The sequence below is a fragment of the Pelodiscus sinensis genome, chromosome 10, assembly GCF_049634645.1.
Source record: "Pelodiscus sinensis isolate JC-2024 chromosome 10, ASM4963464v1, whole genome shotgun sequence".
NCBI classification, from domain to species: Eukaryota; Metazoa; Chordata; order Testudines; family Trionychidae; genus Pelodiscus; species Pelodiscus sinensis.
Window position 1 is genome coordinate 2,401,954 of NC_134720.1, and position 17,438 is coordinate 2,419,391.

General features: G+C 48.1%; 2 protein-coding genes across 3 annotated transcripts in view; both read left to right on the forward strand.

Moving 5' to 3' along the window:
• Positions 1-17,438, forward strand: part of DZIP1L (DAZ interacting zinc finger protein 1 like) — a 130,486-nt gene that overhangs the window by 45,741 nt on the left and 67,307 nt on the right. The gene's annotated exons all lie outside the window — the stretch shown is intronic.
• On the forward strand, positions 10,868-15,927 carry LOC102446697 (alpha-1,4-N-acetylglucosaminyltransferase-like). 2 transcript variants are annotated; one of them, XM_075938373.1, is made up of 3 exons: positions 10,868-10,988; positions 11,640-12,076; positions 13,548-15,927. In XM_075938373.1, the coding sequence occupies exons 2-3, from the start codon at positions 11,666-11,668 to the stop codon at positions 14,157-14,159; spliced, it is 1,023 nt and encodes a 340-aa protein (XP_075794488.1). In that variant the 5' UTR covers positions 10,868-10,988; positions 11,640-11,665; the 3' UTR covers positions 14,160-15,927. The 2 variants fall into 2 exon arrangements, with proteins under 2 accessions (XP_075794488.1, XP_075794489.1); XM_075938374.1 differs by lacking the exon at positions 10,868-10,988 and having other exon boundaries at positions 11,001-12,076.

Consider the following 17,438-nt stretch of genomic DNA (forward strand, 5'->3'; position numbering starts at 1 on the left):
AAGGAGCATACTCTGCCAAGTGTAAAAATACAATTAAAAAAGTCAAAAAAAGAATGTGAAGAACAGCTCGCCAAAGTCTCAAACAGTAATAGTGAAAAGAACATTAGAAGCAAGAAGCCAATTTCCATAATGTGGAGAATGTAAGCTGTCAGAATATTTCCTACTTACATCTTCAGCATTTCTACCCCATCCCCTGTGCACAATGGAATCGGTACTTCGAGGTCTGGGAGAAGAGCCCCGACCTCAGCCACTCCTATTCTATGCACGTGTGGAATGACATGAACCGGGAACACAAGCCTGTGATTGCAGGAAGTAACACCTTAGTGGAAAATCTCTTCAAAACATACTGCCCCAGCACGTATAAGGTCCTTATTCAAGGCCCAGAAGGCAGTGGTCCATAGGCAACAAAACAAGACTGAATGATAGCATAGAATCATAGAACTGGAAGACACCTCAGAAGGTTATCGAGTCCAGCCCCCTGCCCAAGGCAGGACCAATCCCAACTAAATCAACCCAGCCAGGGCTTTGTCAAGCCAAGACTTAAACACGCCTAGGGATGGAGACTCCACTACTTCCCTAGGTAACCCATTCCAGTGCTTCACCACTCTCCAGTGAAATACTTTTTCCTAATATCCAACCTAGACCTCCCTCACTGCAACTTGAGACCATTGCTCCTTGTTCTGCCATCTGTCACTACCAGGCCTTGACGACTGGACCCTCCTTCCATCCCAGGGCACCAAGTCGCGCCCTCCCCTGAGGGGAATAAACAGCAGTCCATGGGTCTAGCTGTGCCAGGGCCCACGCCGGGATCCGGGACAGGCTGGGGCTGGGCTACAGGCACACATAAGGGCTCCTGCCAGCCTGCTGGGACCCCCAGACTGTGGAATATAAGGTCTGTGTCCCTCTCTTGCTGAGGGAGAACGTGTATCAGAGACGTAGGCTGAAGGGAGGGCCCCATGTCTGTTTTCCTCTCTGAATCATTACCTGAGGGTGGAGGGGGAACGTTGCTTCCTGCTCACCACAGTCCATTGTTTTCAAGGTCCCAGATCACCTCTGTGCCCATTTGAATGAGGACTGTGAGCTGAAAACAGCCTATCGAGAGGCCAAAGTCTAGGGCACTGATCAGCAACTGGCATTTAAAGGAAACATGCAGATAGAATGATGTGGGCCCCACCAACCCTTGGCACCCCCAGACTCCCCAGCTCTCCTGTAGGCACACGCTGAAGATGCTGATTTTCCATGTCCCTGGCACAGTCCTTTTACACGTGGGCCCCCAAAAGCCAATGTTCTTGGGCTATTGGGACCCCCAGAAGATTATGTGTGCTCTCCCCATGTACACAAACGTCTGCTCTCCAATGGGCTTAGCTCTGATTTCAATCTTTGCCTGCAGTTTTTCTTAGGGGATTTAAGCACCTTGACAAGACCTGGGTGAAATATTTTGTACAATTTTTTAGGGGGAAGGAGGCTGAATTTCCACCCATAGGCCAGAGCTTCCCATGAGAACTTTCATGCAGTTTAAGACCATAAGAACAGCCATGCAGGGTCAGAACACGAAGCCCAGAGCCCTGTCTTCCGACTGTCATGGGGTGTTCACCCACGCAGGACAGGTAGGCCTGTTACCTGCACAGCCTGCCCCGAAAGGAGAGCCAGGGCAGTAGCTACAGAGGGAAACTTTCAGGTGGCTCTGCATGACCCAGAATCCTGGGGGAAGAAATGAAGAGATGCCCTGGGCTGGGGGTGGGTGATGCTGGGCAGGAGGGGGGGGGTCTCTGGGCTTAGCTATGTCAGAGTCAGGGGAGTCGATACCTGCCCCTTCCACAAGGAGCCATCTGGAGTGGGGGAGTCTGTGATGGGCCGTAGAGTCGACACAGGCTGGAGGTGGGTAGGACTGAGCCCACAGCGGCACCTGGAGGAAGAGCCAGGGAGCAGGAAACTGAGTGCTAACAGGCTCAGGGAAGCTGGAAATTTACCCTGTAGAGGCTGATGCCCATAAACTGAGGTCATGCCCAGGATAGAGGGAGGAGCGTCTGGAGCGGATTGAACCAGGAGCTGTAGGAAGCCGGGCAGGGCAGGCAGTGAGGGCTGGGAGAGGAAAGAACAGAGCTGCTGCGTTGAACGTCCCCCCCACCCCGCCCTGGGGAAGTGGCCCCAGCAGGGCAGCGAATGAGCAGAGCCCTTGGGTCACTGTGGGAGGGAGAGATTGGACGAGCCGCGCCCTGGCAGGGGAGCACTGTGGGACCGGGCTGGCGGGCAGGGAACAGAGGAGATTTGGTTCCGCAGTGGGCGAGGGGCTGCAGGGCAGAGCGAGAGAGGACGGGACGGAGGGAGCGGCAGTGAACAAACCGTGGAGGAGAGGGGGCCTGACGCGCTAAACCCCAAGCTGAGCGGCGGGAGGCGCCAGACAAGAGGTGAGTGGAGAGTCCTGGGACCCCTCCTTGGTGGTGCCAGGTGCGTTGGAAGGCAGGAGCAGAACAAGGAATCGCTGAGGGGTCCTGTCACCCCATCCCAGCTTGGGGCAGCCCGCGTGTCCCTGCGCCTCTGAGCACGGGGCTCCCCTCTGGGCCCTTCTGGCCAACAGCCAGTGAGGAACCTGCCCTCCCGGAACCGACCTAATTCTTTTGCGAGCCCAGCTCTGCTTCTGGCCTGTGCACGTCCCCGGCAATGAACTCCACAGGCTGCCTGGATGTTGGGGGGGAAAGGTCCTTCCTTTGGTTTGTTTGAAACCTGCCACCTATTCATTGCATTGGTTGACCCCTGATTTTTATATTACGTAGAGGATTAAACAACATTTCTCTATTCACTTTCTCCACGTTCATGAATTTTTCCTCCTCTATCATCTCTCCTTTTGGTCGTCCCATTTCTAAGCTGAGCAGTCCCCAGTTTTTCATTTCTTCTCATGCTGCAGCTGTCCTGGACTCTTACTTGGTTCTGTTGCCCTTTTCCAAACCTTTTCTCAATTCTAAATTCTCTTTTTATTTGTTCTGGAGATGGGGCAAACCGGACAGCCTGCAGTATTCAACATATGGTCATGTAGTGAATTTATATTGAGCCTTTATGATATATGATGTCTTCTTATCTTTTGTTTTCCTAAGTCTTCCTAGCAATGTTTGCTTTTGAGATTGTTGCTGCAAGATAAGAGGATGTTTTCAGAGAACTATCCACAATGACGCCAAGATCTTTCTTGAGTACTAAGAGATGCTTTAGATCTCAGCATATTTTATTTGTGCTTAGGATTACGTGTGACAATGTGCCTTTCTTCACCACTGAATTTCATTTGCCAATTTGTTCCCCGGTCAACCCATTTTGTGAATTCTCTTTGTAACATTTCTCAGTCCACTTTGGACTTAATATTTTGATTAATTTAATATTATCTGGTGTAACTCCCCTTTTCCTCCCCGGGTTACTGGGAGCAGGTCACACTCACAGGTATGCCTGGGTGCCTGCTGTTTTAACCCAAAAGAGATCCTGAGCACCCTAGTGTGGATGGTGTTTAGTTGCGGAAAGTCCTGTCCACCCCCTTGCTGCAGTCCCATGCTTGTGATGAATGTAAAATGGCGGTGCCTCCGCCTACCTGGCCTTGTACACACACTGGTGCCTTGAGAGCCTCTAGGAACATATTCATTCCAACTATCATCTGGATCTAATTCCAGAACAGCTACAAATCATAGACATCTAATAGAATATTTTAAAATAAACCATCTTTACTTAACTTAAATAAACAGGGATTAACAGTTTAGCAATGAATAGCATTATCAAAACTTAGCAATAATGGAAGCTTATACAGCTAACATTTGTACAACAGTGACCCCACCCCAGAGTGTACACACTCCTGGACTCAGAGTCCAGACGCTTGCTTGCGTTGCCGCTGATGTTGCAGCTGTAGTGGAGTGTAGTGGTCTGCGCTTCTTTCCCGGCACCCAAACCGGCGTCTACACTACAGCCTTTTTTCAGAATTTGCGTAGCTTTTTCCGATTGCTTTTCTGGAAGAGGTTTTCCACCATTTGCCCCGTCTAGACTGGGGTAGCGCTACATCGAACTACATGGAATTCCTGCACACGGTGGGGACATAGACCTTCCACTTTCCAAAATCAGGTGGTAAGAAATCGACCTTAACAAACACGACCTTATCCCATAGTGCAGATGTGGCCCAAGACAAACGGAGGGCGCTGAACCTATGGAGAAAAACCCAAATGTAAAATACAGAACGGGGAAACACTGGCTTGGCAGCAGCATGGCTGATAAAGATACGGGAGCTTCGGTGGATCTCACTCTCACCCTGAGTCACCAACGTGAAGCTATTGTAAAAGAAGCAAATGAAAATTGCATGTTCCGTTAATGGAGGCAAAGCACGCACGTCATGCGAGGTGATAGAACACCACCCATAGCCAGCAATGATCAATTTGAATTCTGAAACCTCAACCAAAAAACATCAGAACAGACTTTCCCAGACTGGTGTGATCTCTCTTCCCCCCCTTCCCCTCTGCAACAACACTCCTCGTGCCTATGCCAACATCCTGTGGGTTTGCTCATCAAGCAGCTCACTGGCAGAGCAGTTGCCGGGTGACAGTGGGGACAGGGAGGTGCTGAACCCAGGGGCCTACGAGGTGGCCGCTTAAAGTGCTGTTGAATCAGTCCACGGAGTGCAAGGGCCCAGGAGGTCACCGCTTGGCATTGCTGTGAACCCAGCCTGCTGAGTCCAGGGACACCAAGGGGTCAGCCGGTGAGCGCTGATTAACCGCCCCTCCCACAGCACTCTGGTAGTGGGTGTGAGTGTCAGTGGGCTCCTCTGCTTCCAAGGGGAGAAGAACCCAGTTCTGGGGGACCTAGACCCTGCAGCAGAGCCCCATGGGGAGGGAGGGAGAAGCAGAGCTCCGTTTTACAAGAACTACACACATTACAGAAGGAGTGTGTGAGAGAGATACACCCTCAGAGGTAGTGGCTGAGGGTCAGCAAACGTTTGTCACTGCTCTACGGTGCCTGACGGTCTGCTTGAAACGTTGCTGCCGGTTGATTTCTGAGTCAGCCATAGCACTCCTCCTCACCTTCCCTTAACTTCCCTCCCCCGTCAGTCAAGTGAAAGTGAGGCACCCTCTTGCACAAGGAAGTTGGAAGATCCAGCTCCTCTAATCTCAGCCCCTCGGGTCATTTGCTAACTGCCGATGAAAGGAAAAAAAACCCAACAAAGGAAACTTTGCAATGAGCCAGAGATTCGAAATCAAAGATAAGCCCACGTACGTACCCACGCACCAACACACACACACAAACCAAATAGCATATTGGACTCGTCCTTCCCCTGTGCTGCACATTCAGGCTGTGGCCAATCCTGCCTTTTCTGTTTCCAGAACTCATCAGGAAACCTAAACCCCTCTCTCCTGCTGGGCTGAAGGTCTCTGGAGCCCAGAGCGGAGCATGGGCCCGGGATCCCTACCCACTCCTGGGGAAGTGGCAGCAGCGGGGAGACTGCCAGAGTCAGCGTGGTGCCAACAGAGGGCTTGAAGGCTGGTAGTGCAGAAGGGGGAACGCTGAGGGACCCAGCCAGAAGGCCGAGTCATGAAGAGGGCTCTGCGGTTCCTGGCATGAGAGCGGCTCCAGACCAGGGACAGTGGGTGTGACACTGTGCAGGGGCCTACAGGTGGGAAACAGGGGACGGGGGAAGGGCTCTGTGAGGACTCAGGCCCTGGGAGAGAGGGTGCTGCTGGGGGACCCGCTGGGGAAGTGAAGCAGGTGAGGACGGGGCCTTTCGGGTGGCTCCGCATGGCCCGGAATCCTGGGGGAAGAAAGGAAGAGATGCCCTGGACGGGGGGTGGGTGACGCTGGGCAGGAGAGGGAGGGTCTCTGGGCTTAGCTATGTCAGAGGCAGGGGAGACGATACCTGCCCCTCCCACGGGGAGATATCTGGAGTGGGGGAGTTTGTGATGGGGCATCCAGCCGACACAGACAGGAGTGGGGTGGAACTGAGCCCAGAGCCAACACCTGAAGGAAGAGCCAGGGAGCAGGCAAGTGAGTGCTAACAGGCTCCCGGAAGCGGGAATAGGCTGGGCATATCTAACTAAGAAGTTTGCATGGGAGGGGCTGCTCCTTGGAACGGGCAGTCACACCTTGGGAAAGGGAGGAGCACCTGGAGCTGACCTACCCAGAGCTAGGAGTGGGAGGAAGCTGCCCAGGGACGGAGCAGGCAGGGCTGGGAGAGGAAAGCCCAGGACGGCTGGAACCCACCTGGGTAAGTGGCACCAAGAGGGCAGTGGATGGGAGGCCCCCCCTGAGTCACTGTGGACGTGAGAGATTTGAGTGGGGAACGCGGAGTGAACGGGCTGAAGGGCCAAGTAACAAACAGGAGACTGTGGTTGCTGGAGCGAGAGAGGGGCTGCAGGCCAGCAAGAGATGGAGTGACTGTGGGCAATAGGTGGAAGGAAACATTGTCCTCGACCGCTAAACCTCAGGCTGAGCGGCGGGAGGTGCCAGACAAGAGGTGAGTGGAGCATCCTGGGACCCCGCCTTGGTGGTGCCAGGTGCGTCGGAAGGCAGGAGCAGAGCAAGGCATCGCTGAGGGGTCCTGTCACCCCATCCCAGCTTGGGGCAGCCCACGTGTCCCTGCGCCTCCGAGCACGGGGCTCCCCTCTGGTCCCGCTTCGCCAACAGCCAGTGAGGAAACTGCCCTCCCGCAACCGACCTAATTCTTTTGTGAGCCCAGCTCTGCTTCTGGCCTGTGCACGTCCCCGGCAATGAACTCCACAGGTTGTTGGCGCACACAGAACTGCCTGCAATATTCAAGGTGTGGGCATAGGGGATATCATAGATTAACACAGTGGCATTATGCTATCTGATGCCTGATTATCTGTCCTTTTCCTAATGCTCCCTGGCAGTCTGTTAGCTTTTAGAGACTGCACCTATGCACTGAGCAGAAGTTCGGAGGGAATTCTCCACAATGACTCCAAGAACTTTCTTGAGCGGTAATAGCTTATTTAGATCTCACCACATCGTATGTATAGCTGGGATTATGCGTGACAATGTGCATTGCTTTGCATTTGTCACCACTGACTTCCATCTGACATTTTCTTTCCACGTTACCCAAAGTTGTGAAATCTCTTTGTAACATTTCACAGTCAGGTTATGACTGTGATTTTTTATCATCTGCAAACTTTGCCCTCTCATCGCTTATAAATATGTTGATCAGCCTGGGTCTCCGTACTCACTCATCATGGGGACGCTAGTATTTGCTTCTCGTGATTACAGATATTTCTCTCTACAATGTGAAAACTGCCCATTTATTCCTACCCTTTGTTCCCTGTCTTTTAACCAGGTACCAGTCCATTGGAGGATCTTCCCTATTATCACACAATCCATCATTTTTAAAGAACCTTTGGGTCTTGTCACAGGCTTCCTGAAAACCCAAGTCCACACTATCAATTGGAACATCATTGTCCACGTGCTTGTTGACCCGCTCAAAGAATTCTAGTAGATTGGTGAGTCGTGATTTCCTTTTCCAAAAAGCCATGTGGACTCTTCTCCATCAGGGCTTTAACCCATAAGAACATAAGATTCATCCAGCCCAGTACCCTGTCTGCCAACAGTGGCCAATACCAGGAGCCCAAGAGGGAGCGAATTGAACAAGTAATGATCAAGCGATCTTTCTCCTGCCATCCATCTCCACCCTCTGACAAACAGAGGCTGGGGACACCATTCCTTACCCATCCTGGCTAATAGCCATTAATAGACCTAACCTCCATTAATTTATCTAGTTCTCTTTTAAAGCCTGTTATAGTGCTAGCCTTCACAACCTCCTCAGGCCAGGAGTTCCACAGATTGAGTATGCGCTGTGTGAAGAAGAACTTCCTTTTATTTGTTTTAAACCTGCTGCCCATTAATTTCATTTGGTGGTCCCTAGTTCTTATATTATGGGAACAAGTAAATAACTTTTCCTTATTCACTTTCTCCACACCACTCATGATTTTATAGACCTCTATTATATCCCCCCTCAGTCTCCTCTTTTCCAAGATGAAAGGCCTAATCTCTGTAATCTCTCCTCCTATGGCACCCCTTCCAAACCCCTAAAGTTGCTCTTCTCTGAACCTTTCTAATGCCAGTATATCTTTTTTAGATGAGGAGACCACATCTGTATACAGTATTCAAGATGTGGGTGTACCATGGATTTAAATAAAGGCAATAAGATATTCTCTGTCTTATTCTCTATCCCTTTTTTAATTATTCCTAACATCTTGTTTGCTTTTTTGTTTGTCTCTGCATAATGCGTAGATGTCTTCAGAGAACTATCCACGATGACTCCAAGATCTCTTTACTTATTAGTTGTAGCTCATTTTGTCCCCATCATATTGTATGTAAGTTGGGGTTATTTTTTCCAATGTGCAATACTTTACATTTATCCACATTAAATTTTATTTGCCATTTTGTTGCCCAATCACTTAGTTTTGTGAGATCTTTCTGAAGTTCTTCACAATCTGTTTTGGTCTTAACTATCTTGAGCACTTTAGTATCGGCTACAGACTTTGCCACCTCACTGTTTACCCCTTTCTCCAGATCATTTATGAATAAATTGAATAGGATTGATCCTAGAACTGACCTAGAGGAGCACCACTAGTTACCCCTCTCCATTCTGAAAATTTACCATTTATTCCTACCCTTTGTTTCCTATCTTTTAACCATGTTCTGAATCCATTAAAGGATCTTCCCTCTTATACCTTGACATCTTAATTTACGTAAGAGCCGTTGGTGAGGGACTTTATCAAAGGCTTTCTGGAAATCTAAGTACACTATATCCACTGGATCCCCTTTGTCCACATGTTTGTTGACCCCTTATAAGAACTCTAAGGCTACGTCTACACTGGCACCCTTTTCCGGAAATGCTTAAAACGGAACAGTTTTCCATTATAAATATTTCCGGAAAAAGCGCGTCTACATTGGCAGGATGCTTTTCCAGAAAAGCACTTTTTCCGGAAAAGCGTCCGTGGCCAATGTAGATGCTCTTTTCCGGAAAAAAGCCCCAATCGTCATTTTCGCGATCGAGGCTTTTTTGCGGAAAAGACTACTGTGCTGTTTACACTGGCCCTTTTCTGGAACAGTTTTTCTGGAAAAGGATTTTTGCCCGAACGGGAGCAGCATAGTTTTTCCTGGAAAAACACTGTCAATTTTACAGTAGATCGTTATTGCTGTTCCGGAAAAGCAAGCAGCCAGTGTAGACAGCTGGCAAGTTATTCCAGAAAAGTGGCTGCTTTTCTGGAATAAGTGGCCCAGTGTAGACACAGCCTAATAGATTAGTAAAACATGATTTCCCTTTACAGAAACCATGTGGACTTTTGCCCAACAAATTATGTTCTTCTATTATGTTCTTCTATTCTGACAATTTTATTCTTTACTATTGTTTCAATTAATTTGCCCAGTACTGATATTAGACTTAACGCTCTGTAATTGCCGGGATTGCCTCTAGAGCCCTTTTTAAATATTGGCGTTACATTAGATATCTTCCAGTCATTGGGTACTAAAGCTGATTTAAAGGCTAGGTTACAAACTAGTTAATAGTTCTGCAATTTCACATTTGAGTTCTTTCAGAACTCTTGGGTGAATGCCATCTGGTCCCGGTGATTTCTTAATGTTAAGTTTATCAATTCATTCCAAAATCTCCACTAATGACACTTCAATCTGTGACAATTCCTCAGATTTCTCTCCTCCAAAGATGGGTCGGGTTTGGGAATCTCCCTAACATCCTCAGCCATGAAGACTGAAACAAAGAATTCAGTTAGTTTCTCCTCAATGACTTTATCGTCTTTAAGTGCTGCTTTTGTATCTTGATCGTCCAGGGACCCCACTGGTTGTTTAGCAGGCTTCCTGCTTCTGATGTACAGGCAGTCCCCAGGTTACCGTATATTCCGGCGTACAAGATGACCTCTGAAGTTAAAAAACATCCCCCAAAAATCGGGGGTCGTCTTGTACGCCGGATGCCCCGCCGCCGGAGCCCCTCCGCGGCTTTGAAAGCCTCAGGGGAAGCCGGCGGGGGGGAGGGGGAGCCCAGGCGCTCCTGGCGGCTTTGCTCCCGGTGCCTCTGGTCTGCTGGGGACCATCTCCAGCAGACCAGGGACACCGGGAGCAAAGGAGGCGGCGGGGCGCTGGGGTATAAGATGAAACCCTATCTTTTAATTAAAAAGATAGGGGGTCGTCTTATACGCCCAGTCGCCCTATACGCCGGAAAATACGGTACGTACAAGATAGGGACTGTAGGTTTGTTCTTAAGTTGAATTTGTATGTAAGTCGGAACTGGGACATATTGTAGGGGAAACTCTAGCCAAACATTTCTCCAGAGCTCAGTATTATTCTCCCACACCTCACTTCCCTCAGTCCTTTATTCTCAAGCTGAGGTGTCTGCTGAGAAAAGCCGCTCCGCGTCTCCCTGGTCTGCTGGAGGGGGCGGGGGGCGCTAGCTTCGCGTCTCCCTGGTCTGCTGCGTCTCCCTGGTTGCCTCACCCCGTCTGTAAGTAGGGATCCGATGTAAGTCAGATCCCTGTAACCCGGGGACTGCCTGTACTTAAAAAACATTTTGTTGTTTCCTGTAGAGTTTTTGGCTAGCTGCTCTTCACACTCCTTTTTGGCTTTTCTAATGACATTTTTACACTCAATTTTGCAGTGTTTATGCGTCTTTCTGTTTTCCTCACTAGGATTTGACTTCCACTTTTTAAAAGATGTCTTTTTATCTCTCACTGCTTCTTTTACATGGTTGTTAAGCCACGGTGGCTCTTTGAGGCCTCCTCATTTTTGCTTAGTTTCTCTTTCTGAAATGAAATGCCACAGTGCTGGGCTGCTGAGGTGTTCTTCTCACCACAGGAATGTTAAGTGTTATTATATTATGGTCACTATTTCCCAACGGTCCTGTTACAGTTACCTCTTGGACCAGATCCTGCGTTTCACTCAGGACTAAATCAAGAATTGCCTCGTCCCTTGTGGGTTCCTGTACCAGCTGCTCCAAGAAGCAGTCATTTAAGGTATTGAGAAATTTTGTCTCTGCATTTCATCCTGAGGTGACAGTCAATATGGGGGTAATTGAAATCCCCTATTATTATTAAAAAACAACAAATGGTCTGGTAGCAGTTTATAGACTAACAAAACATGTAGATGGCACCATGAGCTTTCGTGGGCACAGGCCACTTCTTCAGATGACCGGAGTTATGAGTAGGGGATATGAAAACTGGAAATAAATAGGAGAGGGGAAGAGAAAGGAAAAAGGAAGGGGTGGGGAATGGGAAACAAGGCGTTATTAAGTATCTGGAGAATGGGTACTTAAACCTAGGGAGATAAAGATCAAAGTCAATAGATAGATTGCTGAGACAGGAAGGATACCGCTCAGAAAGCTGTTCGCACCTTCAGTGGTAGAGACCCCACCAGCCCATATCCTCTCTAATCTCCTTTAGCATGACAAGCCTTTTTCATAAACCACTGCCAGATTCAAAGAGGCTGATGCCAACTCAGGTCTGTGATTTGGTTTAACTCTTGATTCCCCACTATTGTGACAAGCTGTCAAGCGCATAAGAAATAATCCAAGATAAAAATAAACATTTGAACTCCTCTCCTGACATATTTGTCTCCCAGCGATAAACAGTGAACCGCTGATACTGACTTTGTTTGTTTTTATTAAGGCTCATCGGTCCAAGGAAAAGCAGCAATGCTGAAGGAGATCAAATTCATGCTCTGGTTCTTTTTTGTCTTTGTCTTTTCCGTTGTTTATAAACTTTCCCGGCCGTCTGGCTGCTTCTTCTCATGCGAGCCCACTCCTGAGCCACTCCCAATGCAAGAGGAGGATTTGAGCCAGAGCAGAAGCATCTTCTTTGTGGAGACCACAGACCGCCTGGAGCCTCCTCCCTTGGTTTCATGTTCTGTGGAATCTGCTGCCAGGATCTATCCCGACAGACCCATTCGTTTCTTCATGAAAGGGCTGAAAAATAACACACGGCGGGATTCAAATTCCACTTCTGCGGCCTTCGCTCTTCTATCTGCGATGGAGAATGTCTTCATCCGTCCTTTCCAGATGGAAACTTTGTTTGAGGAGACACCTCTGCTCTCATGGTACCGTAAGGTGAGACAAAATATATGGAGTGGGAGGCAGGATATTTTTGAACAATATTTGAAGTAGAGGTGGTTGAAAATAACTGGTGTTTTGGCACCTTTTTTTCAAGTTTTGAAGCTGTTGTCATTGTGTTGCACCCAGTGTGGACTCCTTTTTCGTGACTGTTTGCTATGCACAGTCAAAATATTGATTGAAATTGTTATGGATCTTTTCTATTTCCTGGCAGGATTTATGGCAAATGCAACATTTCAAATGATTTTGATCACTTTATTTTATGAAAATGGTTAATCACCGTTGTGACAAGTTGGATCACAGAAGTCCACTTGGGGTTGTCTCCCTGTGTGCTGATCAAGCCACTGATGTCCTTCATCCTGCCCTCTGGGATTCCTCACCTCCCTGTCCTGCTGGGTCAGAAGCTCTGGTCTCCCCCAGAGGCATAAAGTTGGGGCAACTCTGTCCCCCTGCAGAGTAACACAAATGCAGAACCAGTTCAGCGTGAGGAGGGCTAAGCTAGAAGGGCTCAGCACCCAGGAAACCAACCCACAAAAGAAACCAAAATCCCTAATAAAAATCCATCTTAGTCCAAGTAAAGGTTTTACACAGAGGAAGTTCATAAGGGAAGCTCTTTATAGCTATGAAAGAGAGAGATGCACAATGGTTGCTTCCCCCACCCCAGTAACAATTATTTACACTGGGCTTGATAATAAACAAAAGAGTTTTACTAAGTAATAAAAAGTAAGACTTAAGTGGTTGTAAGTGATAAAAGTCAGATCAAAGTAAGTTACTAAATTAAAGTAACTAAAAGCACCAGCTAATCCTAATTCACTCAAGGTGTGTCCAGACTACAGGGTTTTTTCGAAAAATGTAGCCTTTTTTCAAAAAAACTTCACCTGCATCTAGACTACAGCTGCATTCTTTCAAAAGTAAATCAAAAGAACAGGGCAGTCTTGTCAACTGCAGTAAACTTCATTTTATGAGGAATAACACCTTTTTTTGAAAGTCATCTTTCGAAAAAAGGCGCTATTGAATGAAAACAGGGCTTATTTGAAAGAGAGCATCTAGATTCTTTTTCGAAAAAGCAAGCCGCTTTTTGAAAAATCTTCTTTTAGTCTGGATGCTCTCTTTGGGTATGTCTACACTACCCTCCTAGTTCGAACTAGCGGGGTAATGTAGGCATACCGCACTTGCAAATGAAGCCCGGGATTTGAATTTTCCGGGCTTCATTTGCATAAGCGGGGAGCCGCCATTTTTAAAACCCCGCTGGTTCGAACCCCGTGCAGCGTGGCTACACGGGGCACGAACTAGGTAGTTCGAACTAGGAAGCCTAGTTCGAACTACCTAGTTCGTGCCCAGTGTAGCCAGCGGGGTTTTAAAAATGGCGGCTCCCCATTTTGTACAGGACATAGCTAACGGGCGCAGGTGTTGAGATGTTTCGAAGTAGAGTCAATTACATCTGTGTGATTCCTTTCCACCTCTGCAGGTAAATCCAGCCAAGGAAAGGTACTGGGTTCATGTCAGCTCTGACGCTAGCCGGCTTGCACTCATCTGGAAATACGGTGGGATCTACTTGGACACCGATGTCATCTCCATCCGGCCTATTCCTGTAACAAACTTCTTGGCGGCTGAGGCTTCCCAGGTCTCCAGCAATGGGATTTTTGGCTTTCCTCGCCATCACGGGTTCATTTGGGATTGTATGGAGGATTTTGTTCGAAATTACAAAGGACACATTTGGGGTTACCAAGGCCCCAGCTTAATGACAAGAAATCTCAAGGCATTGTGCAACTTGACCAATTTCCATAAAGTGGAGGATATAAGCTGTCAGAATATTTCCTTCTTACATCCTCAGCGATTCTACCCCATCCCCTACCCGGCATGGAGGCGGTACTATGAGGTCTGGAAGAAACGCCCCGACTTCAATGACTCCTATGCTCTGCACCTGTGGAACTACATGAACAGTGAACGCAAAACTGCGGTTGCAGGAAGTAACACGTTAGCAGAAAATCTGTACAAAAAATACTGCCCCACCACATATAAAACCCTTATTCAAGGCCCAGAAGGCAGTGGTCATCTGCAACAAAACAAGACTGTATGACGGCATCTAGGAGAATGAAGCTACCCTTCCGTCCTTTGACAGTGCTGTGACTGAATCAGCTGTGCACAAAGTGTATCTCCTCTTAGCCAGTGACTCCCAGCCATTTTCTCTCTGCAGGTGACTTTGTAAGAGAGAACCTCTGAGAATCCACCTCTTCTCCCCAGGTTCCCCATGACCTAATGAAATGACTGGGAAGCCGGGGGTGTAAATACCATTTGTGATGACTTGATAAGTATGTCTTCTTCTTTAGGGTACACTTTCCCAATGTACCCAAGGGATGGCCAGTGGTGTTCTGTTGGTTTCTTTCTTGGGCTTGTCCCGTAGCAGGAGGCTTCTGGGTACACGTCTGGCTCCGTTAATCTGTCTCCTCACTTCCTCGTGTGGGTATCATACTTTACAGAATGCTTGTTGGAGATCTTGTAGGTGTAGGTCTCTGTCTGAGGAGTTGGAGCATATGCGGTAGTATCTCAATGCTTACTGTAAACAATGGATCATGTGGTGTGTCCGGGATGGAGGCATGCAGGTAAGCATAGTGGTCTGTATGTTTTCGGCATAGCGTGGTGTTTATGTGACCATCACTTGTTTGAAACCAACAGAACACCACTGGCCATCTACAGTCCTCAGCTAAAACCTCCCCAACGCATCATTAGTGACCTACAACCCATTCTGGACAATGATCCCTCGCTTTCACAGGCCTTGGGAAGCAGGCCAGTCCTCGCCCACAGACAACCCGCCAACCTGAAGCATATTCTCACCAGCAACTACATACCGCACCATAATAACTCTAACTCAGGAACCAATCCATGCAACAAACCTCGGTGCCAACTCTGCCCACATATATACACCAGTAACACCATCACAGGACCTAACCAGATCAGCCATACTGTTACTGCACAGCCATTCTCCTGCACATCTACTAACCTAATATATGCCATCATGTGCCAACAATGCCCCACTGCTGTATACATCGGCCAAACTGGAAAGTCCCTACGTAAAAGAATCAATGGACACAAATCAGATATTAGGAATGGCAACATACAAAAACCTGTAGGAAAACACTTCAATCTCCCTGGACACACAATTGCAGATCTAAAGGTAGCCATCCTGCAGCAAAAAAACGTCAGGACCAGACTTCAAAGAGAAACTGCTGAGCTCCAGTTCATCTTCAAGTTTGACACAATCAGCTCTGGATTAAACACAGACTGTGAATGGCTCGCTAACTACAAAAGCAGCTTCTGCTCTCTTGGAATTCACACCTCCAGATCAGCTACTAGAAGTGGGCCTCATCCTCCCTGATTGGATCCACCTCGTCATTTCCAGCCTGATTCTGGCCTGCGTATTTATACCTGCCTCTGGAAATTTCCACTACATGCATCTGACAAAGTGGGTCTTTGCCCACGAAAGCTTATGCTCCAACACCTCGGTTAGTCTTTAAGGTGCCACAGGACTCCTCGCCGCTTTTGCAGATTCAGACTAACACGGCCGCCCCTCTGATACTCTTGATAGTGATTCCTTTTAAATGAAGAATTGTTTAAATAAATAAATTGGGCAAATTTACAATTTGGGCAAATTTACAAATGTATTTACTCTTTTTTTGTTTAAGTGACCATGGACTATTGATTCAGTTGAAATCTGGCAATTTGATTTTTGCTGAATTTTCCCTGCCCCGATGACACCAGGTTAGCCATTGCTTTCGCTCATATCTAGAGCGTAGCTTGTTTCTTCAGTAATTTATTTACTTGTAGAATAGTAGTAGAGAGGTAGCTGTGTTAGTCTGATCTTGCTAAAACAAAAGGAAACACTATGCAGCACTTTAAAGACTAAGAAGATGGTTTAATAGGGATGACCTTTCATCACCTATTAAGCCATCTTGTTAGTCTTTAAAGTGCTGCCTAGTGTTTCCTTTTATTTACTTGTAAATATTCCTGGAAGAAATTAACATTCATTCTCCTCTTCACAATGTGGATTAAAATACATTTACAAAATAACTACACAGCAGGACCAAATACCATCCCTGACAGATTTGCCCCAGATCCCTAAGATTTAGGCATGCTGTTCCAGTCCGGTCAGTTAATTTCTAGATTATTATCTGAAAAAAAAACCCCACAACTGTTCATGTGCCTAAGTAGCCTCTGAAATGGAATCCTAGTTACAGCTGCCCCTTAGCCTCCGCACCAAAATTCGGAAATGGCACCCCGTTGAGGGATGATAGCGTTCCTCTGTATCCAGTGGCGGGCCCGTCAATACAGGTGACGTAGGCAGTCACGTGGGGCACCAAAAAAACAATCATTGAGGGTTTTGGAGGCGAGGGTGTTGATCGCGCATTTCGCCTAGGGCACCAGTTGCCAGCAGCTCGTCTAGGGCCGCTCCTGTCTGTATCAATACATCCAAACAGAACTATCAGGGAGGGTGAGGAGTTATTTAAGTGAATGGCCAATAGGGACACAAAACCAAATGGCTATGGAGTGGCCAGGAACACGTTTAGCCCCCAAATAAGGCAAAGTTTTCTAAGAATCGAAGGAGTGAAATTCCAGGGGAGCAGTGGGGGTAAAAACACCTGACTGGCGTCAGGAATGACCGAGATACGTTTCTGGAGGGGATGCCTCTGATGGCACGAGGGACATTGGCAACTGCCGGTAGCAAAATTCCCCAGTGGCTGGAGACTGGACACTTGGCGGTGAGGGCTCTCCTGGGAAGCGGCTGTGCTGGACACAGAGAAGGGAAGCTGTGTGACATGCCACCCTCTCCCACTGATATGATCAGACCCTGTCCCTCATTCCGCCCACAATCTCCAGTGGGATGGGAAATAGCACTGTCCGGAGAAGCAGGGTGTGGGAGAGACAGAGGAGAGAAACCATGTGACTCACTGCCCTAACCGACTGGCACAATCAGACTCCTGCTACTCTCCCACCTGCAGGATCATACCCTGCCGTGCCTGCTTCCAAAGCACATGAGTCCAGTTTCCCCTTGAGAGCGTTGCTGGGTACCTGCTGTACAGTGGCCACTTTAAAGCACAGCCTTGGCCTTGCACAGAACACGTCTCCATTGGCTTTAGAGAGACCATCACTGGTTGGTAACAGATTAGGGTTTCGGCTCCACAATGTCACGTGTGCCCTGGTATCGTTTCATTACAGCTGGAACAGCAGGGAGCCTCCTTCGCACTCCCCCGGCCCTGCCAGCTGTGCGGCTCACACAAACCCGCAGGCAACAATGTCCAAGGGAAGACATGTTTAAAGAGCAAAGGGAGAGGAGAACTCGCCCCTGGAGGGGACGTGAGCA

Coding starts and splice junctions, on each gene's coding strand:
- LOC102446697 (XM_075938373.1), top strand. CDS start 11,666: ATGCTGAAGGAGATCAAATTCATGCTCTGGTTCTTTTTTGTCTTTGTC. Junction 12,077..13,547: donor TGCTCTCATGGTACCGTAAG/GTGAGACAAAAT, acceptor CCACCTCTGCAG/GTAAATCCAGCCAAGGAAAG.